The sequence below is a fragment of the Trifolium pratense genome, linkage group LG6 (assembly GCF_020283565.1).
Source record: "Trifolium pratense cultivar HEN17-A07 linkage group LG6, ARS_RC_1.1, whole genome shotgun sequence".
Taxonomy (NCBI): Eukaryota; Viridiplantae; Streptophyta; class Magnoliopsida; order Fabales; family Fabaceae; genus Trifolium; species Trifolium pratense.
The window spans coordinates 8,285,546-8,307,524 of record NC_060064.1 but is presented as its reverse complement, the minus strand read 5'-3'; the positions used below and the strand labels follow the sequence as shown (position 1 = coordinate 8,307,524).

The window sequence follows — 21,979 nt, the reverse complement described above, 5'->3', positions numbered from 1 at the left end:
TCTAGAAAGTATTTGATAAATATCATATGTTAATTGAAATTTATACCAAACATCTTGTGAAATATGTTCATACAAACAAAAAATAATGGACCTGAAGATTCATTCTAAGTTATAGTTGGGAACACTCAAACATGTATGTTGAGATATTGAATAGCATCATGCCAACAAATTATTATATACATAAGCTCTCCCCTAATTTATTTGAATTTTAGTTTATAAACCTAATTTCCCATATAAACATTTTTGGATGTGTTGGGTACGTCTCAATTGCTCCAATATAATGCATTTAAATGGGTAGTAAAAGAATATTGGGAAAATAATTTTTATATGAATCTCCAAAGTGAGCTAATAATTGGAGATTTTTTTACAGCTTTATGGGCTGATTATCAATTGGTGAATTAGTTTTCCCAATATTAGGGGGAGATAATAAGCAGCTAAAAATATGAACTAGAAGTTCAATTGAAATGTTTTGAAATAAATTAATAATTGTTATTTTGATCCTCTTAGAAATCAATATGAACCAGAAGTTCAAAAGATAACTCATTTGCAAAGTTTATGAAATCAATCAACAGCTGCTAATGCTCCAATAAAAATGAATGTCCCTGTTGGACAATCTAATATTGCAAATGATTCCTAACCACGCGTGAAGCATGGTAAGCAAATCGGTTCCAAAGATAAAAATCCTCAAATAAGAAAAGGAGCTAAAAACAAAGATGACCCGAGTGAGGATATGAAAATAGTATTTGACATAATTAATTTTCCAGTTCCAGAAGAACTTATCAGGTACCTGTAATTTACGAAAATATAGAGATCTCGACAAACTATGTCATGAATGGAATACGATGGAACCGAGATGAAGTCAACGTTGACAATATTTTTGCACATAATAAAGCGTTATATATGTGATAAATGACAATGAGGATCATAAATCAAAGTCTATTAAGGATTATAGACAATGAAATGATTGACTAAATAAGATAGACGCAATTGATACAAAATTAAACTAGCTTTGCAAAGCGAAATGTTTTTGGACCAGTAGTCCATTTCATCTGCAGATGGAGATAAATCGATATGAATAAGTTTTCAAGAGAAAAATAATAAAAACAAAATGTTTAGAGTTTGAATTGTTATTCAAGTATATTGATAAATGTCAATCATTGATTTTCAAGAAGCATATTCACCTGAAGTGAATTCAAAAATTAATTAAGTTGAGTAGCATCTGAAATACTCAATTCATGTGAAATATGTGTTTTAACGTATTTGACTGGCTCACTTGATAATGATGATCCCTGAAGGATTTAGTTATATTTGACAATGAATTATTTATATCTGAGGCTTATATTAATGATAAAATATCATCTAAACTCCCGAAGAGCTTATGAGATATTCTCATTTAAATTTATAATTTAAATAAGATTATATAGCAAAAGTGTTAAAACAGTTTGACATTGACAAATCTAATTTGTTGTATACTAAAAATGGTTGCAATGTCATTTGATGCGTCATGCCTCAAGAAAATGATGAACAATTTGAATTGGTCCTGAAGTACCATATCTTAATTCAATTAAGCTCACTAATATATTTGCTATAATTTCGTAGTATTTTATTTTTGCCTATTCATCCAACCCAAATGTTGAAGTAAAGCAAAACATACAATTATTTATACTTTAAAGAAACAACAATATCATCCAATCATGTGAAGATTTTAAGCACTACATCAAGCAAGCTGAGAAGATGTTTTTGTTGAGGATTGTAATTCAACACATACAAGAAATTCGTTGTTTTATTACAAAATGATGGTTCCTGCAACAACTCAACATGAAGATAATATCAGACGCAATGCTAATTTAGAGAAGACTATAATAAAGAAGATATGACAAATTTTTCTACAGAGTCAACTTTTAGTAAAACTTTGGAGCAGCTAGTACAGAAGATTATTTGATTGAAGATTATTTGATTTTTCATCTCATGTATAATAATTGTCTTTATGAGGGGGAGATATAAATATGTTCTGCACTCTTTTTTCCTTCACCGTGGTTTTGTCCCACTGGGTTTTCCTGGTAAGGTTTTTAACGAGGCAGTTCACACACAAAGGATGTTGTACTATTTTTCCTTCACTATGATTTTTCCCACTGGGTTTTTAATAGTAAGGTTTTAATGAGACATATCATCGATGGACATCCAAGGGGGAGTGTTATGAATAATATAGATGTGGATGTCCATTAGTCTAGGCCCATATTCTTGGCCCATGTAATCTCCTATATATATGACTATCTCACAATGTAAAAGACACACCTTGAATAGAACAATACAATAGTCTATTCCTTTCTCTTCTCCCTTTCTCTCATTCTTCTCTATTCTAGTTATTCTCTAGAAATAGTTTATAACAATTTGGTAATTATAGATACAAAAGCAATTTTGTTTCAAATTATCCAAACAACATTAAATTTTGAAAACCACTTTTACATTAATGTATCCAAACATAAATCAATTCTGCTTAACTCAATTTTACCAAAATCAATTCTATCAAACTCAATTCTGTTAAAATCAATTCTACCCGACGCAGAACCAAACATACACTTAGGATGTGAATGTGTAAATAACCAAAAATTTGGGGAAAAAACGTTTACATTCTAGGATGCAAATTCTGAAGTGAGTTCACATCCTCTTCACCCTTCTCTTACCTCCCATAAAACAATTTTGAATGAAATAAGTTAAATTAACAATTGCAGTCTTATCAGCTATTGTAGTTTTGATACATCCATATTGTAAGTCAAATGTAAATTTGGTCATATCAAATAAAGTAACAATTCAATATAGTCATCTTTACTTACGATGGTATGTGTGTGATTGATCGATGTTATAATAGTCCCTTCAGTGCAAATTAAAATATGATATTAGATAGTAATCACATTTTTATAAGATTCACTAGTTAAAGTGCAAACTCAGTTTGCACTTTAAATAATTTCATTTTGCATCCCATTTTGCAAAAATGCGAACTCTTATTTTTCATAATATATTCATTAATGGGGCACAAACATTGGACTTGAATCAAATAAAATTGTCACTCACACAATAGATGCGCATTCTTTGTTCGAGAGGGTTTTTTTTTTTTTTTATAATCAAAAAATTATTATAAGGGAGTACAAAGGGGTACTCGAACCCTTACAACAAAGAGCACTAAACTAAGTGTTCAGAATACAAGACATGAGATTTAAACACAAAAAAAAAGGAGTACAAGTCCTACGCCCATACAACTAGTGAACCACAACCAAGAATGAAGTTTGATTGTCTCAAATAACGACGAAACATCCGGAATATTTATATTATCTCTCAGCAAATTATTACACCACTGATTCGCCGATAAGTCATACTTTTTATTTATTTTTGAAATATTTTAAAACTAATAAATCTGTCTTGAATCCACTAGCCGCTACTCCAAAGTTCAAATTTCTGAAATAAAAAACGCTCCCACTCTTTCATCACCCTCACATCAATTTCACGCCGAAACCAGAACCATTCACCGGCGACAATGATTTCCGAATCAGAAGCTTCTTCGAGAAAGAACGATGTCAAAGATCGACGCCTCAGCATCATCGACTTTTTGTCCGCCGATGATTCGCTTCTCGAACCCAATTCTCCCAATCACCAACAAAATTCAGGTCAATTTTATTTTCATTTCTTTAATTTTTCATTGCATATTTTCAGATCAAACGAATCTGATTCAATGAAAACTGAAAATTTTATTCTACTGTGTTATTGTTCAGAAAACGAAGCTTGGTACACTCCGAATTCAAAAAAGTTTGAAGACGCTGCTACCAAAATTGAACAGTGGGAAAATGAACCTCTAACATCTGAAACAAAGACAAAGAAAAACCCTAAGTGCAATTTGCGAAAGAGTTTAGCTTGGGATAACGCTTTTTTCACTAATGCTGGTACTTTTGATTTCTCTCTTGCAATTTTTCGTTTTAATTTTTTTTTTTAATTTAATTAGGGTTTTGAGCATGTTAGTTTGTGTTTGATTGATGTTTATATTTAGGGGTTTTGGATGCTGAGGAATTGTCTAGTATAATTGAGGGTGTTGAGAAGGAAGAATTACCAAGAATTGAAGAGGATGTGTACAAATCATGTGATTCCGTTTCGACGCTAGGGAGCGATTGTTTGACTCTTGAAAGTGTTGAATTGGAGGGTGATTTCTTTGAAGATGTTAGAGCTTCGATTCAGAAATCTAGCCATAAGTCCAAACTTGCATCTGCTGCCACCAGAGTGTCGTCTACCTCTCGGCTTCCAGGGTTACAAACTCGTGACTGTGAGTCTTGTCTTCATGGCGACCTATTTAAAATAGATTGTGTGCTGATTTATCTTTATTTAGTTCAATTGATGATTCCTTGATGTGTGTTTTTTTTTTCAGCTTCTAGAAAAGTTAGTGCAGTTCCTTGCGACAAGGTAACTTAAATTTACATTAATGATAGTAAATGACTAAAGATATTTCTGTTGCACACTTGCACTTGCATGTATGTACACACATTGAAACAGCAATATCTTCTCTTACTGAGTAGGATTATTTACATTGTCCTATGATCCTATCATTAACAATGTTTATATCATGATCCTATCATGGACAATGTTTATATCAAGATTACTTAAAGATGTGCCACCTTAGTGGGCTGGTTCAGCTGTGGATAGTTTCCTTCTTTCAAAACTTAGGCTGCAATTCCACCTTTCGAACTTTGACCCTATCACAAAGGCACCTATTATCAATTCTAGACATAGGTGCCATGGAGGGATGAAGAATTTGTGGTGCCTTCTGTTTTGGTAAACAATAAAATTCTGTTTGGAGTAACTTTCTATTGATTTTAGATGAAGGTCCCACCTGCTTCTAGGAATCCAACAGCTGTTATGAGAGGAATTGGGAAGTCGACAAACAAGAATAATTCTACTTTCACACAGATTCCACAGGTATGCTACTAAATTAAACTGCTGAAGTGCTTTTTCTAATTACACTGTCTCCTGATTGACAGAAGCACTCAGAAGTCATGAAATGAGATTTTAAGTGACTATGTATATATCCTGACCAATTTTCTTACTATGAAAAAGCCCGTCGCTACGAGAAGGGAGTCATCTATTTCAAAACTATCGAAGGTACCAGCAAAGCCTAGTGCAAGTTCCACAATTTCATCCAAGAGAGTATCACTTAGTGATAAATCTGAAATGGACAAGGCAAAACTCATAAACGGTGGTTAGAATTTCCATTATCATGATTTACATTTATTAGTTCTCAATTTGGCATAACCGATGCCTCTCTGAGTTGTAGTCAATTTTTATTTTTATTTGAACTCTTCAGGTAGAGTCAGTTCAATGTCAAAGGCATCTGTTATTGGAGGTTCGCGGGGTACAGTGCCTAAGCCCACGGTATTATCCAAATTAAATTCCGGTCAGTTGGTATCAACCAAGACAAAATCAGCAACTTCCACATCTTCTGGTGTCAATTTATCTGATAATATTGGTAAATCTCCATTAAATTCCGGAAGAAAAAAAGTTATTGCCGTAACTACAAAGGTACCCTCATCTCGCCCTCCTGTCAGAACCCCATCAGGATTTGCTTCAAGAAATAAATCTGAATCTGGGAATTCTAGTCTCTCAAGCTTGATTTCTGTCAACAAGCTTTCTTCTAGTGTTTCACCCGCTAGCTCTGTTAGTGACTGGTCTTCAGAGGCATCCGTATCAACTTCTATTCCTACACACGTATGTGATAGTTTAAGGTCCAGCATTGATAGTACCTCCAGCAGAAAGGTTTTATCATACATTAATGTGGACCAAGGTGTAAATTCTCAAACTCCTCGGAGTGATATGAGCTTAGAAAATCGGGAGGCTCAGCACACTGGAATTATCAGTCAAAGTGTAACGACTGCTTCTGTGGCGGCGGTTATTCCCACAGCTCTTGCAAAACCTTCAGGCCTGCGACTGCCTTCACCAAAAATTGGTTTCTTTGATGGGGTGGGTTTTTCTGCCTTTTTATGTTTGATATAGTCATAATCTTAGTTTGAGGGTACATTTTCTGGAGAAGTTTGTATCATTATGATTTTGGTCACACACCTTGAAAGCCATACATTAGTTTTTCCGGGTGGAATACGTGCTTGTGCTTCTATTTCTAAAAACTATGACTTTTCTTTTTTCCAATTTATATCTTCATCTCTTTATCACATAGCATTTGTTGAAACGGTGTCATAATGTTATGTAGGTTAAATCCTCAGTGCGCACTCCACGTGGGGGAGCTCAACCACACTCTGCTGTGCCTCATAGCTTGCTAAAACGCGGAGCAGGAAGTCCAAGTGAAGGCCAAAACAAAGCAAAGCTTGGAAAGCTGCAAGCAGTGAGATCTATCACACCAACTCAAAGCAAAAAACCGAATAACCTGCAAAGCCAGCATCCAAATCATGTTGGTGAATCATTAGATGTTGCAATTAAGACATCTAGTGCAGAGCATAATGTCAAAACCTCTTCTGAAATGCTCAATGGTGCTAATAAAAATGTTGAATATACATCACTTTCACATGAAATGGAGAAAACTGGTAATGATTTGAGTCCACTTACCCGTGTCGATCACCAGGGAAATGTCTATCATGATGATCAAGTTGATTGTTTGATCAAACAAGTTGGACTTATGGACATAAATTCTAAGACACAGGTAAATATCAACGGCGATTCTCTTTCTTTTTGTGAGACTGATGTCAGCTTCCAAGATAAATCCAATGCTATGGAGTTATCAACTCACAAAGAGCTTTTTGATCATCCTAAAAACCAGCAATTATTGAAGGGTTCGTCTACTCCATATCTCTGTGTCACTCCAACAACCAGCATTGATATGGCAGCTTCAGTAAGAAGACCCTTTGCAGCAAAAGATTCATTTTGCAATATGGATTGCAGTGTTTTTACAGAACCAACAGTTTCAGAGGTAAAACAGGCCAACTTACCTTTGCCCGAAAGCATTACGAAAGAAAAAGCTGAGATGATATGATCAAGTTGAACTTTACTGCTTTGCACTAAAAGTGCAACTGTAGAAGTCTTGATCTTGGTGTACTGTGTTCAGATTACAAATACCAAGTCTTTAAGTACTTATTGTACTGTTTATTTGTGTTTGACGGGTATCTATTTTTCCATGGGTTAACTGCCATGAATGTTTTCTGGATCAGATATTTTGAATGGGAAAAAATGAACTGGTGTTATTTATCAGACATTTTGAATGTGGTGTTATGTATCCTATTTCATTTTCTCATCATTTGAATTTAAATGCATGATATATGATATTTCAATCTCTCTCCCTCTCTCTCTCTCTTCAATAAAATAGTTTTAAAATAATCACGAGTGAGATTAAGCGAGATTAGAGCTGTCAAATGGGCTGGCCCAGCCCGGTGGGCCATTATTGGGCTAGCAATTATCAAGCACGGCTCGGCCCGATTATTATTGGGCTAGCAATTATCAAGCCCGGCTCGGCCTTTGTGGGCCAACTGGGCTAATGGCCCAGCCCGGCCCATTCCATTTTACTTTTTTTTCTTCTTCATTTTCTTCAATATTTTTTATATTATTTTGATGTATTAGTTCTTCATAATCATCAATTTTATTGAGATATTATTTGATGCAAGTGTAAATAATTTTTACATCAACACTAAATATCAATTAAACTCTAATTTTAGGTAAATATATCCCCTTTTATTAAGCTTGCACGTTTAAATATATTTTTTATAATAATTTATCAATTAAATTGATCATTTGTGTTTTTATCAATTAAATGATGGGCTAATGGGTCAGCCCAAAGTCTGGTGGGCTAGCCCAACCCGGTTTCATATGGGCTAAATGAGCTTGGCTCGAAAAAGCCCAATTATATTTTGGGCTGTGTTTTGAGGCCCGGCCCGCCCAAGACAATGGGCTAATGGGTCGGCCCATCAGCCAGACCCATTTTTGACAGCTCTTAAGCGAGATAAAGAGGAAGAAGAGATATGTAGAGGAGAGTGACAAAGGTTCCATTTTCGGATCAAAGCTAACGGACTTGGAGCTCATCAAAAATTTACCCAAACATATATCTCAAATGATCCATATGAATATCTAGTGCACGTGTGGATTCACTTTTATATCTACGACGAGCCATTCTAATTATAAAACTTCAACAAAAGTACAATACCATTATAATTTTACCAAACTCATTGTTCATCCCAACATATACGAAGAAGTCAATTGTACAATCCCACTTCTCTATAAAAACATTTTTCATTTATTTAGAAAATACTAATAGATATAGGCTTAACTACACATTTGGTCCCTTACGTTTAAAAAGTATCAATTTGGTCCCTTACGTTTATTTTAGGTTTCAAGTTAGTCTTTTCCGTTAGTTTTGTCACTAACACCGTTTGAACAGTACACGTGTCAGCGTGTCCAAGTGCCACGTGTCAGTCCACATATGTAAATTGACGGCCACATGTGACAAAATTGACGGAAAGGACTAACTTGAAACCTAAAATAAACGTAAGGGACCAAATTGATACTTTTTAAACGTAAGAGACCAAATTGAAACCTAAAGTAAACGTAAGGGACCAAATGTATAGTTAAGCCAATAGATATAAGACTTCTTGCTACAGAGATTGAAAAAGACATATATCTGTGTGTAAATCCATCACACAAATTTGTCATAAGTAGTTCGTTATAAAAAAAAATAAAAAAAACTCAATTTGTCCAAAAAAAATCTCAAAACAGTAAATCAAGTTTAGAACCACCCACAAATCTAAAACATGACAATAGATAGTGTTTGTAATCTTCACACCCAAAATTTATTGAAAATATCTTGAGATGTGCGGGTTAAATATTGATTTCATAACAGTACAAAATGATAGAGAAATAGAAGGGGATATGAATGGTTGAATTCAAATTATGAAATTAAGTCAGAAGAGAATGTTACACAAGGTATAAACGATATACAAATGGTGGAAACTCAGTTTATGGTATAGGACTATAGGTTTGTAAATGGAAGTAATGTAAATTCTATAGTAAGGAAAATAATCAAATTGCTAAAGGTATGATTTGACCTACCTTGTTGACAATTCTAGCTAGTGCACTAGTCGTATCAAGTAATATACAAAAATGTCGATCCCTCGAGGATTGTGACAATCAAGCAAAGTAAATGGACATGTTACTTAGTAAACGAAAAATGAATAGATTGGGGGATTTTTGCATATCAAACTTTGTATCGAAACTTAAAACAAAAATTGACTAAGCAAGTGATGTTGTATACTACGAAAAGCCTAACCACGAATCCCACAACCCTTTGCAAAATTGGGTGTGAAAAATATTTTACTTGATTAAAAAAATCATAAAAAAGGTTATTTGGCGGAAAACACGGCATGATTTTGTTCGTGGTTTTCGTTTTTACAGTTTATCCATATATAAAAATGTTCGTTTTAATGAAAAATTTACTTCTTTTAACTTCCAAAGATGAACCTCTGACTAATTATATAATCAAGAAGTCTTAATCCATTGCATACAGTACATCTCAATAATGAACATTTCGATAATTGAAATCATCACCAACATAATTGCATACTAGAGAACTAAAACCCTAATACAACAAATCTACATTTGATTACTCAGAAAAGATCCGGCTGATCTTCTAAGTTAATATATATTTTTTTTTTATCTTCTAAGATAATTGACAACTATTTGTCAAAAAAAAAATAGATAATTGACAAATAAGGCTCTAAACTTATAAAAAAGTAAAAGGACAACAATGTGCAGTTTTATTTCCAGTAATTATCGAAGGCAAAAGAAACAAAAACAAGCACAATAAAAGAGAGACATCAAGAGGAAATATAAAATAAAATTAATATATAATCATTTTAATCAAAGGAAATTCGGAAAGATTACTACCGCGGATACAAAATTGTTGATCCAACTCATTTAATCTCATGAAGCAAAATTCATAATAAATTTCAGGTGAAACAAAAGAAAAAATAGAAGGAAGCCATCCTACAACTTTAAGACCTGGGTTTCTCCTTCTTCTCCTTGAAAAGAGCCAGGAGAGAGACACCGGAAACCTTCACAACCTTGAATCTGACACCAGGAATATCACCAACGGCGTGACCTTTACGTCCAAATCCAGCAATCAAAACTTCATCCTACAACCATCATCAACAACCATATTATCAAATCAGTAGATTTCAAAAACATTAACAGATTTCACAGCATAAAAGCGAAAACATAAACAACAGAGTCATAGCATTGAACACATCAAAACAGCAAATAACATGATCATCATCACTCACATTCTCTTCAATGTAATTCAAGCAACCATCATTTGGCACAAAGGCAGCTATCTTCTTCCCATTTTTGATGAGTTGAACTCGGGCACATTTACGAATGGCTGAATTAGGCTGCTTAGCTTCAATACCACTGCACACAAAGTAACATAATAATTCTTAACACCAAAAGCTCAATAACCAAAAATTATTCAAATTAACAGCAAAATGATAAATTAATCTCACATCTTTTCAAGAACAATTCCCTTAGCATGAGATGATCCAGCAAAAGGCTTGTTCCATTCTTTCCCTAAATGAGATTTTTTATATTGCTTATCTGCCCAGCGTTGCTTAATTCGCTGTTTCCTCATCTTGCGAGCCGCTCCCATTCCTCGTGTCTTCCTGCAGAAGAACAAAAACAATAAATCTGTATCTCCTATGAAGATAGATTAAAATAAATTCGTAGTTCCTTTGCTTAATTAAAGGAGTAACAAATTCAAAAAATATCATGCCCAAAATTAACTAAAAAATCTCATCATAAACACAAAATGTTCAATCAAATTATTTAACAAAATGCAACAAGTTCAAACATGCTTTTATATGAATCTAATTACACGTTACAAGTTCGATGCGAACATCACAAATTAATTACAATAATCACCTACTTCATGTTTTTATATTCCAAAATATAACAACAACAACATGAAGAAAAATCGATCGAATTGAGAATGAAACATGATACTAATTCGAAGAACGTAATAACATTAGCACGATTAATAAGAATGATTATAAAGAATGTAACGTTGCATTACCCCATGGTGATTGAAAGTTGGTTATGCTCGGATAGAGTTTGATGGATGAATGAATGAACTCGGGGAAGAGAGTGTAGCGGCAGAATAAAACCTAAGAACTGTAATTTTTGAAGGGTTTCGTGGTTATATAAAAGGAAGAGGAATAAGTCAAAAACAATATTGTTGGGCTTTATTGGGTCCGGGCTTCTTTGCGGGTTTACCCTTCCCTATTTAAGTGCGAAAAATTTTTTTCCTACCCCAACAATCTTCACTTTACCCCAACAATCCTATTTGAAATGACAAATATACCCTCATATATAATGTAAAACTGGAAAAAAAAAATCATTATTTACCCTAGTCAAAAAAGTGTTCCGGTGTGAGTTCGGCGAATTTGAGCGAGTAAGTACAATTTTACATACCGGTACACTTTTTCGAAGTGTGCCGGTTCGATTTCCTTACCGGTACACTTGAAAACAAGTGTTCCGGTATGAATATTCATACCGGTACACTTGAAAAAAAGTGTACCGGTATGCATATTCATACCGGAACACTTTTTTTCAAGTGTACCGGTATGAATATTCATACCGGAACACTTTTTTCAAGTGTACCGGTATGAATATTCATACCGGAACACTTGACAAAAAGTGTACCGGTAAAGACGATTTCTGCGTATCATATTACATACCGGTACACTTTTAAAAAAGTGTACCGGTTCACAGTGAATTTTTTTTTTAAAATTTTTTTTTTTTTTTTCAGTGGTGCGTACAAGAGGAGGAGACGGTAGAATTAGGCATAACAGAGGACGCGGAGAGTCTCGGCCACATCAGGAGGAGCCGGAAGACGATGAGATGCCGCCAGTGCATCAGGAGCAGGTTGAGGAGCAGGTTGAGGAGGAGGCTGAGCAGCAGGCTGTGCAGCAGGCTTGGCCTGGAGGGCCGATCGATACGAGTCTTTTGACTCGATACGAGCATCATGTTGCTCGTCATGTATGGTTTGGTCAGGTACTACTTTGTTTTTTTTGTTATTATTTGTTAAGTTATATTGATCATTTTTTTTAATTTGTATTGTTTATACTCTCGTTACAACTGTTAAATCCTTATTTTACATACAAATTTAGTGTTAAAATATTATTATAGTTCATTTTCAATGTCTTATGATATGCATCCAATTATCCGGTCTAATTTATTATTCACAATGTTTTTTTATTAAATATATGTAGGAACGTGTCGAAGGTGACAAAATTGAGCTACGAATAGTATCTTTAGGAAGAAAGTTAGCTGACAGGATTCCTGATCACCATCCTCAAGTTATTCAAGGGTGGTTGAATATTTCGGGGTTGTGCTGGCTTGAGCGGACTAGCTTGAAATTTACCGATCCGCAGCTTATATCCGCATTTGTTGAGAGGTGGCACCCTGAGACATCGTCATTTCACATGCCGTTCGGCGAGATGACTATTACTTTGGACGATGTGGCATGTCTTCTGCATCTACCTGTTAGGGGTCAGTTTTATACTCCTGTATCAGTTTCTCAAGAACAAGCTGCGGAACTTGCAGTTGAGTTGTTAGGAGAGGAGTATGAATTTGCATTGCGAGAGACTGTAGCGCAGAGGGGTGGTTATTTTTCACAGCAGTGGCTATATGAGAGTTATAATAGGAATGCCAATTTCTACGGGAAATATGACTGCGCAGCTAGGGCATGGATGTTGATGTTGGTGGGATCTACCATTCTGGCCGATAAGAGTTATACACGTGTGGATGCCAAATGGCTACTTCTGTTTAGTGATTTGTCTGCAGTCCATACATATTCGTGGGCCAATATTGCATTAGTTTGTTTATACGATAACTTGAACGATGCATCCATGTTTTCTACGAGGGCCCTTGCAGGGTATGCGACACTTCTTCAGGTATGCGACACTCACTACAAAGACATAATTTAAATATTGCGTAATTAAATTTTTTTTCTCTTTGCTGTGCAATTAAATTTTGTTTTTATCTTTATTGCGTAATTTAATTTTCTTTTCTCTTTGTTGCGTTGTTAACAATTTTCTTTTTTTTCTTTTTTGTAACAGTGTTGGATCCACGAGTATTTTCCTACCCTTGGTAGGCGGGCTCAGTCGGATCTTAATTGTGATAATCCTGGATTTCCTCGAGCTATGCGGTGGATGTATAAGCAAGGGAAGACCAAGCTCCCCGAGTATCGGCCTATATTGGATGCACTGACCCCTGATGACGTGATATGGCGTCCGTTTGAGACTCACAGAGGTAGCATTCCTTTTGATCTGATTACTCTGTATAGTGGTCATCTGCGTGGATCCACGGTAGTTCCTTACTTGCCCGAGAGGTGTATTAGGCAATTTGGATTTGTACAGTATATACCACCACCACCACCTCTAGCTCCTGCCTACTCTGATATTGATAGCGACTGGATTGGTTATCACGCGTCCGTTGATCGGATCCTTCAGCCGACACGTCCAGTGACATATGCTAGTGAGACTGTACCTGATTACATGTCCTGGTACTATAGGGTATCACATCCTAGACTGTGTCGCCCTGTTGATGGACCACATGGAGCACCACCAGTTCCGCACTATGCACCTGCACCTGCACCTGCACCTGCACCAGATGCCCCAGTAGACGATGCACCAGCAGATGATGCACCACAAGAAACTGCACTACAGCGTGAGCGGAGATGGAGAGGTATGGCTCGAGGCGCGCTTGAGACATTTCTTACGAGGATAGACGCTGATAGGGATGATGAGGATTTTGAGGAGCTTTTTTTTGCACTAGATGTATGTCGTGGTGCATACCCATGACTAGTTTTTTATTGTTATGTTTTTTTGAACACCGGTTTATGTACTTTTATTTTTGGATTGTGTATTTTGTTGAACTATTTTTACTATATCGTGTACTTTATTTAGATTATGAACTTTATCGATCAAATGTTTTTTATACTTCAATAATTATTTTTTGACACAAATAACGTTGCTAAAGTAGGCATTGCATTTTATTGACATAAAATATTTTTTAACACAATAAACGTTAATAACGAATTTAGATATTTGATAAAACATAAGTAATATAAATATTCGACATAAAATAAACAATTAAAAATTATTCAACAGACATAACACCACTAAGAGGTTTCACCGGAGGATTTAGAAGGTTCCAATATTGTAGGCGTCCGTTTAAGTTTGACATCCAAGACTTTGCTTCATGTGAACAAAATTTCTTCCAATCAGCTGTAACTTCGGGCAACGGAAACCCCTTTGACATGTTTACCGGAACCCAATGATTTCCATTGACAAAACCAATACAAAAAAACCTTGCTGAAGAGGAATATGAAGTCATCATAGGAAAGAAAGTCTTACTAGGTTTACCCAACGTGACGAGAACGACATTATACCTATTTGCTACCAAGTAACCCATAGCAGGTATGGTGAACCATCTAGTTGCTACCAACGAATCTCTCACAACCTGCAAATCTTGTCTGAATAATTTCTCATACAAATTGTTATTATTTCTAAGCTCTTCATCTAACTCCCGGCGGACGATGGACCAACCTTCCTCTGTGTAACCAAGTAAAGATGCAACAGCTCTAAAACCACAATTTCCATCTTCAAGCACATCAGCAATGTCAACAATATGTGGATGCATATGATCAGGAAATTGCCCCAAATATTTCTGAGATGTCAGTTTTTTAGACATCTGAGATAGTTGTTTCTGAGATGGTTGAGATTGTTGCTTCTGAGAGGGTTGAGATAGTTCCTTCTGAGATGTTTGTGATTGTTGTGTACACAACCTCTTCGATGTACCTAGATTTATGTAAAAACAAAAAAAGTTGAATATATAATAATATAATATTGACATAAAAATATAAGCAATAACTATATTATCAAAAAAATAAATTAGTCACCTTGTGAATCACCATATTCTCTTTCAACGTGTTCAAAGTATGATGGATCACGATACACATCATAACCTTTTGGTGCTTTGCCTTTATTTTTGTTCTTCACTCCTCCTCTGGTTTTTATTTTTTCAGGTGGTGGACACAATGAACTTGAGGCTGGATAAGCAAGTTCAAACACTTTACTCTTCAACGCTCTTTTACCAACAATATCAAGTGACCGAAATCGAGTCCATATGGCCTCCATTGCATTACTCATGTCCAACTCATATCCATCCTCTGTGTCATCCTCCAATGGTTCTTCCATAGTTAATTTCTTCCAGTGACCGTGAACTGAATCTAACGGTATCGGTACACCGCTGGTTGTATATCCACTCAATTCACAAGCACAAGGCAACTCACATGTTGACCTAAGTTTGCAACCACACAAGTTTTTATTTGTTCCAACAATGTCAATTCTCTCCATCTCATCAGAAATTAGTGTCATAGCAGCCCTGGAGACAAAGTTTCTCAAATATTGAAAAAATGGACTGCTATGTGTCTTTTCTGTATAGTAAAAACTTTTTTGAAAAGACTTCTTTATTTTGTCAACTTCTAGTCTTATGTTGTCATTCATGCCTTCCAAACACTTGCATAAGTCTCCTTTGCTGTGTTCCAACATTTTCTTCAGTCTCCAATGTGCAGACTCGACTCTAAATATCAAATTGCAAACAATAGTCAATTAAACGCCAAAAAAAGAAAAATATAATTTCAATTTAAAATAAAAAAATTATACCTATTAGTCGTTGTGTTTCCTAAATGCATCACTCGATTGGTCCATGCTTCAACAAATTGTTCTTTGTGAGGGGCCAACCAGGTGTTATTGACATATTCGACAAAATTGCTTGAATTAACACATGCTTGCTGAAACGCATTCAACCGTTGCTGATACTCCACCTCATCCGGACTTTGAACAACATCTCTCCACAAATTTTTCACCTTCTGTTTCATATCCTTAGGTATTTGCACGGTGCATCTCGCATTCACATTTTTGATTATGTGCCACGTACAAAGCATATTAGTAGTATGTGGAAATATATCTTTAATTGCATTCATCAAAGCAAACTCCCTATCAGTCAAAATTACTCTAGGAAATATATCTTGCTTTGTAATCAATTGCTTCAGCTTACCTAACGCCCAATGATAATTGTCCGTCTTCTCAGATTCCATGTAAGCAAATCCAACAGCAAATGTCATGTTAGTTGACGTTATGCCAGCAATTTCAAGCAGTGGCTGTCTATATTTATTAGTTTTGTACGTGCAGTCCATAACCAAAACAATGGGAAACAAGTTCAACAACTTGATTGAATCTGGATGCGCCCAAAAAATATCACTCAAAACATCGGAGCCATCATCTTTTCTTCTATTCCAGCTGACATATTTTGCATCATCTAACAACTGTAGCAAGTGTTGCAGCTCTGTTCTGGAACCTCTTTCCTGTATTTGCATCATGTGTCTTTTCCTATATACAAGTGTGGCATCAACAACAGACTCTGGATTTTGATCTTTCAAATCTAAAACAATGTGTCTTGGTGCTACTTTACGCTTTGTCAAATCTTGAACACGTTTGTTTTCATCAGCGGTTAAACGTGCCTTGCGAGGATGACCATGATATTGGTCAGGTAGCCCGTGGTTGTGAACTCCATGAATAACCTGAACTTTCCATCCTGAACCATCTGTTGAAGGTGCAGCTCTAATTTTAAATGGACAGTTACACTTTTTCGATGCAGATGTCGTGGAACTTTCTGAAGAGTCATACTTTCCACCTTTGTCACAACCCAAAATCAACTTGTCATTTCTTCCTCTTATTCCGTTCTTTTTATCCGACCGAGTAATGATAATACCGACTTTATTGGCATCTCCAACATCTCGAGCCCATTTGACAACATCATCTGGGGTAGCAAATTTTTGATGAGTTGTAAAAACATCCGTAGTATCTACCAACATTTGACTTGTATCGCCGAGATAAGCCATATCTGTTTAAAAATAAAAAAATAAATTAAAATTAAAAAAATTAAGAATAACATACCGGTACACTTATTACATACCGGAACACTTTGACTACCGGAACACTCTAAAAAAGTGTACCGGTATGTATAATGATAAACGAAATATAATTACCATACCGGTACACTTTTTAAAAAGTGTGCCGGTAACATTAACGTACCGGTACACTTTTTAAAAAGTGTTCCGGTAACATAAACATACCGGAACACTGTTAAAAAAGTGTACCGGTATAATTAACATACCGGAACACTGTTAAAAAAGTGTACCGGTAAAGTTAACTTACCGGTATGGATAATTGCTTACCGGAACAATTTTTCGTGAGGATAAAAATTCTACCGGAACAGTATAATACGACAAAAATTGTTTTTTTAAAATATATTAATTTTTAATAAGGGTATATTGGGTATTTTTAAAAAAATGTTGGGGTAAAGTGAAGATTGTTGGGGTAGGAAAAAAATTTTTCTTTAAGTGCATACATCGTCGTAAGAATGAAATTTTTTTTTTTGAGAAATTTTGCCAATATCGTCTGCTATTTAATTAGCGGACTAGACGGTAGTCAAGTATCTTCTTCTATTTCTTTTTTTTTTTTAGTAGTTTAGTTTTAGTTATTTCGTGTGTAACCAACCGCATAGTCTTTCGTCGACTACTCATATCACATCCACCAGTGTTATTTAGTCAACATTATTAGGTGCGATATGGTAATTGACGAAAGACTTTTTGTGTCTAAATTGAGAATGATAATTTCTTTTACACTCATCTCTTTTGTTGTTGGCGTAAAAATAGGGGTTAATTAGTTATATTATATACTTTTTTGTCTTTTGCCTCTTGAGTTTATTATATTCTTTTCTGAATTTGGAATCTTATGGCTGGTTGTAGATTATAATTCCAATGGCGGGTAAAAAGAGGAAATGTACATGGGATACAGTTCACGAAAATGTTGTTCATTCTGTGATCAAAATACTTCAGGAAAAAAAAAAAAACGACGCTGGAAAGCTGGTCATTTAAAGAGTAGTGTATGATTATATGAAGCAATACCGGAGAAAGGACTCAAATACTATCCACATAAATTCTTGTTTAGGGTGTTGCTTCATATAATCTTACACTACCATTTTAGTGATCAGCTTTCCAATGTTGTTATTTTTTTGATGTATTTTGATAACAACATCTTCGTGAATTATATCCCATCCCATGTATCTTTCCTCTTTTTATCGGCCATTGAAATTAGAATATACGACAAGCCATAAGATTCCAAATTCATAGAAGAAATAATGATAATAAAATCAGCAAGATGCAAAAGAAGAAAAAAAGAAAGAAAAAAAACATTAAAAAATGTAAGTAAAATTATAAAATCCTAATATGAAATATTCCAAAATGTTTGGCTCCCGAAACTACCATTGCAAACACCACAACAACCAACGCTAAAAAAAAAATCAAATTTGCTTTTATTTAGATATATAAGTCTAAGATAAAACGTAAAATATAGTTCTCCATATTGACTATGTATCTATGCAAGATGTATTGGCATCAGCAGCGGAGCTAGGACCCTGGGTTAGGGGTGCAAACTATATAAACATAAATATATATGAATTAAAAAAAAACATTTTCTTTTTTGCATTATAAATAATAGAAACTTAAAACTTAAATCATGATTTTTTAGGTTTAATTGCATATTTAGTCATTTATGTTTATTTTAGGTTTCATTCGGTCTCTTACGTTTAAAAAATTTTAAGTTTGTCCCTTATGTTATCGATGTCAACATAAGTCCATCATTTTCGTTAGATTTTGAGTTAATTTTTTTTTAACTTTTTGTTAAATTTTGAATTAATATCTTCTAAAACTTTCGCATAGTACTCTCTTAAATTGTCCGCGTATCCAAATCCATTGTGAGCGTGTATAAGAGTGGATTATGGGTGCAAACTTAATTTTTTAGGGGTTTCAAAATGAAAAAATATAGGATAGTATGTACAATTTTTTAAAGTTCTGCTGCAGCTGCACCCTCTCAGATGTAACCACCCATTTTGTCATCACATAAAATAAAATTCTTTATGAAAAAAAAGCGCTCTCGATTCAATTTGGTAGAACGTGAGTCTCCAAAACCCGATGTTGTAGATTCGCAACATTAATCGAGTACCGAATAAAAACAATAGATCATGATAATCAATGCAAAAACAAAATATATCATAAAGATGAGCATCTCTTGAGTATTACCTGTTGAGATTATGAAATAAGAATTACTATAGATATTGAATATCACAATTGACAACATTGAATGACCAACATTAAGAAACACAAGACAACTTATATTGGGTTTCATTTTTGCAGAAACAAAAATTTCAAGAGCAGTATAAATAAATGCTCCATGCACTATATTTTTTTGTCCTACAGTAATGTGATCTAAAAGTTAATTACGTAGATGAGACATGATGAAGCCTTGATATGTGACACGATACCGATACGATACGATATTGATACGTCGATACGGGAAAATTTTCAAAATTCCCGATACGATACGTCTAAGATACATTATTTAAAAATTAAATTTAAAATTAAATATATAAATGCATAATATATAAACATAATTAAAATCGATAATGATAAAAATTAACATTCGAATTACTCAAAATAAGAAAACAAGTGACAATTACATATATTAAGTTAAGTACTACCCAAAAAAGGGGGTGAGATGAGTAACTCAACTGATTAAGCTAGTTGAGGTAAGCGTTAAGGAGTTGGAGGTCCAGAGTTCAAGTCATGACATGGAGAAAAACTAATAAAGACATAGTTGGTAACATCATACTCTAACATTAAATACTTAAGAGAAAATATGAATTGTATCAGTCTCCTCTCCTACGTTTCCATCATCAAAGAGCATTAATTATCCGATACGTATCAGAGAAGTATCCGACAAGTATTGGTTATACTTTATTTTAAAAAATAATATTAATTGCTGATACTTCTCCGATACGTGTATCGGAAAATATCGGACGAGTATCGGTATCGAGTACGTATCGGATATGATATTTTGCTATTTTTAAAGTATCGGGGCTTCGGAGTTCCTACTATGTGCTTAAATTTTATTTTATTTTATGAAAACAAAAGAACTACGAAAGAGGTAGGTTACAATAGAATAAATCCTTCATTATATTACATGTAGTCCTTAATATAAGGAACAAGTTTGTTTTTTAGGTTTAATGAAATATTAATATATCTCATCAATAATATAAACCAAATACGTCAATCACTCATTGAACATTTGAACTTAAAAAGTGAGTTTTTGTTTTTTTCAGTAGTAAAAAAAAACAAAATCATTCTTCTCGTATGACTTGTACTCGTATCAAGTAGCTAGGTAAGATGCATATGTCTCATTTTCATACCATTAACTTTTAGGGTCCGTTTGATGCACAGGATAAGAGACATGATAGGATAACTATATCATATCCTGTCTCAATCCAGTGTTTGGTGACACAACAAGATATAATAAGTTAATCCTGAAGTTTATCCTATCCTGTTTCTCTAGTTAAAATTCTTATCCTGAATTTGAGCTGGGTTACCAGCAGGATATGATAAGAAAAAAAAATCGTTGATTTATTCTATAAAATATATTTTAAAATAAAAAATAAAAAATTGAAAATTAATAAAATAATTTGATAGTAAATTAATAATAAAATAATTAATTTTTAAATATATATGTGATTTTCTCACAAGGGTAATTTTGTAATTTATATAATCTAAAAAATCAAAATTCTCCTAAAATTACAATATTTTAAATTAAAATAATTATTAAAAAATTGCAAAATAAGAATATTAATTTAAATTTAATAACAACTTAAATATAATTCTTTTGCAATGGTAGTTTTATTATTTACATATATCATATATTTATTTAGCTTATCTAACATGTATAATTGAGTTATTTATTTGATCATGATTCATATAAAAAACTTAATTTGTTTATTTTCTCATGATTTGTATTTAAAATTTAAAGTTATTTGATTACTTTTTCTTTTTGTACAATTACTTATTTATATTTATATTTATAAAATTCAAAGTATTACAATATAATTTTTAACAAATAACAATTGTTTTACGAGGGTAATTTTGTCATTTAAATATGTTATGTATCTTATCATATTGGTATGAATAAATATGTATTAAAAATATGATATAATAGTAATCATGTTTGTTATCCTGTGTGCACCAAACACATGATATGATAACTGAGGATAATTGTTATCCTGATATCCTATGCTATCACTATCCTGTTGTATATCCTATTCTGTCACTATCCTAGCACCAAACGGTCCCTTAAGTTTTAAAACACGCTACTCTAAGAAAAAGATAGCTCATGAAACATTGGTTCACGATGTTGCGGCCAACTTTACTGCTCTTGTCATTTTGTTTTTGTAAAAACATAACTCTTTTTTTACATCCCAATTTGAGTTGTGTTTCTTAATGGTCGTCGTTCATATAATTCTCTTGTCAATTGTGATGTTTATATCTTTAACCATTATCTTTTCATTACTGCAACAAAGATTACTCTTTACTCCATTGGTCATTCTTTATGTTCATGAAATAAATTGGTGTTATGGATTATTGCTTGTTTTATGCACAAATTTTAGAGAGGAGATATTGAAAAGGAAACAAAAAAGTTTGATTTTTAATAACTTAGCTTTGTTGATCAAAGACTTTCATTTTTTAGGAAAAAATCTGAAACCGAAATCCGTATTGTAGTACTAGTAGTAGGTGCAGAATTTTTTATTTTTTATTATGTTTGTTTACAATTTGTAATTTTGTGGTTAAAGATGAATATAATTGAAATAAAGACATATTTTATGATCACTTATCTTTTGATAACCTTTTTTTTTACACTAACATCTGTTTTTACTGATATCTTTTGACAACTTTATTGATTAGTTTTCATAGTTTTTATTGAATTTATTTATAGTTGTATAGTTG

At 33.7% G+C, this 21,979-nt stretch overlaps 4 protein-coding genes across 5 annotated transcripts; 2 read left to right on the top strand and 2 right to left on the bottom strand.

Moving 5' to 3' along the window:
• The first annotated feature begins 3,354 nt into the window (after nucleotides 1–3,354).
• On the top strand, nucleotides 3,355–7,235 carry LOC123892956. 2 transcript variants are annotated; one of them, XM_045942856.1, is made up of 8 exons: nucleotides 3,355–3,662; nucleotides 3,768–3,935; nucleotides 4,040–4,309; nucleotides 4,412–4,446; nucleotides 4,861–4,959; nucleotides 5,098–5,239; nucleotides 5,345–5,997; nucleotides 6,242–7,235. In XM_045942856.1, exons 1-8 carry the CDS (start codon nucleotides 3,533–3,535, stop codon nucleotides 7,016–7,018), a joined length of 2,274 nt encoding a protein of 757 aa, XP_045798812.1. In that variant the 5' UTR covers nucleotides 3,355–3,532; the 3' UTR covers nucleotides 7,019–7,235. The 2 variants fall into 2 exon arrangements, with proteins under 2 accessions (XP_045798812.1, XP_045798813.1); XM_045942857.1 differs by having other exon boundaries at nucleotides 3,405–3,662; nucleotides 5,098–5,236.
• A 2,617-nt stretch (nucleotides 7,236–9,852) lies between these two features.
• LOC123892955 (40S ribosomal protein S23-2) lies at nucleotides 9,853–11,245 on the bottom strand. Its single transcript, XM_045942855.1, has 4 exons — nucleotides 11,096–11,245; nucleotides 10,530–10,685; nucleotides 10,311–10,437; nucleotides 9,853–10,163 (listed from the first exon to the last, which is right to left on the bottom strand). Exons 1-4 carry the CDS (start codon nucleotides 11,098–11,100, stop codon nucleotides 10,023–10,025), a joined length of 429 nt encoding a protein of 142 aa, XP_045798811.1. The 5' UTR covers nucleotides 11,101–11,245; the 3' UTR covers nucleotides 9,853–10,022.
• LOC123891662 (protein MAIN-LIKE 1-like) lies at nucleotides 11,099–14,029 on the top strand. The gene is made up of 4 exons (XM_045941576.1): nucleotides 11,099–11,111; nucleotides 11,831–12,075; nucleotides 12,294–12,977; nucleotides 13,143–14,029. The coding sequence occupies exons 1-4, from the start codon at nucleotides 11,099–11,101 to the stop codon at nucleotides 13,884–13,886; spliced, it is 1,686 nt and encodes a 561-aa protein (XP_045797532.1). The 3' UTR covers nucleotides 13,887–14,029.
• Nucleotides 14,030–14,094: 65 nt separating this feature from the next.
• LOC123892954 (PKS-NRPS hybrid synthetase cheA-like) lies at nucleotides 14,095–17,037 on the bottom strand. Its single transcript, XM_045942854.1, has 3 exons — nucleotides 15,753–17,037; nucleotides 14,987–15,669; nucleotides 14,095–14,885 (listed from the first exon to the last, which is right to left on the bottom strand). The coding sequence occupies exons 1-3, from the start codon at nucleotides 16,988–16,990 to the stop codon at nucleotides 14,185–14,187; spliced, it is 2,622 nt and encodes an 873-aa protein (XP_045798810.1). The 5' UTR covers nucleotides 16,991–17,037; the 3' UTR covers nucleotides 14,095–14,184.
• Between the last annotated feature and the right edge of the window lie 4,942 nt (nucleotides 17,038–21,979).

Excerpts from the sequence above, each read along its gene's own strand:
- LOC123892956 (XM_045942856.1), top strand. The coding sequence starts at position 3,533 with ATGATTTCCGAATCAGAAGCTTCTTCGAGAAAGAACGATGTCAAAGAT. Across the intron at positions 4,960-5,097 it reads CTTTCACACAGATTCCACAG|CCCGTCGCTACGAGAAGGGA; the intron begins GTATGCTACTAA and ends ACTATGAAAAAG. Across the intron at positions 5,998-6,241 it reads AAATTGGTTTCTTTGATGGG|GTTAAATCCTCAGTGCGCAC; the intron begins GTGGGTTTTTCT and ends AATGTTATGTAG.
- LOC123891662 (XM_045941576.1), top strand. Across the intron at positions 12,076-12,293 it reads GTCATGTATGGTTTGGTCAG|GAACGTGTCGAAGGTGACAA; the intron begins GTACTACTTTGT and ends AAATATATGTAG. Across the intron at positions 12,978-13,142 it reads GGTATGCGACACTTCTTCAG|TGTTGGATCCACGAGTATTT; the intron begins GTATGCGACACT and ends TTTTTGTAACAG.
- LOC123892954 (XM_045942854.1), bottom strand. The coding sequence starts at position 16,990 with ATGGCTTATCTCGGCGATACAAGTCAAATGTTGGTAGATACTACGGAT. Across the intron at positions 15,670-15,752 it reads GGAAACACAACGACTAATAG|AGTCGAGTCTGCACATTGGA; the intron begins GTATAATTTTTT and ends TTTGATATTTAG. Across the intron at positions 14,886-14,986 it reads AGAATATGGTGATTCACAAG|GTACATCGAAGAGGTTGTGT; the intron begins GTGACTAATTTA and ends ACATAAATCTAG.
- LOC123892955 (XM_045942855.1), bottom strand. Across the intron at positions 10,438-10,529 it reads GGAATTGTTCTTGAAAAGAT|TGGTATTGAAGCTAAGCAGC; the intron begins GTGAGATTAATT and ends CTTTGTGTGCAG. Across the intron at positions 10,164-10,310 it reads TGAATTACATTGAAGAGAAT|GATGAAGTTTTGATTGCTGG; the intron begins GTGAGTGATGAT and ends TGATGGTTGTAG.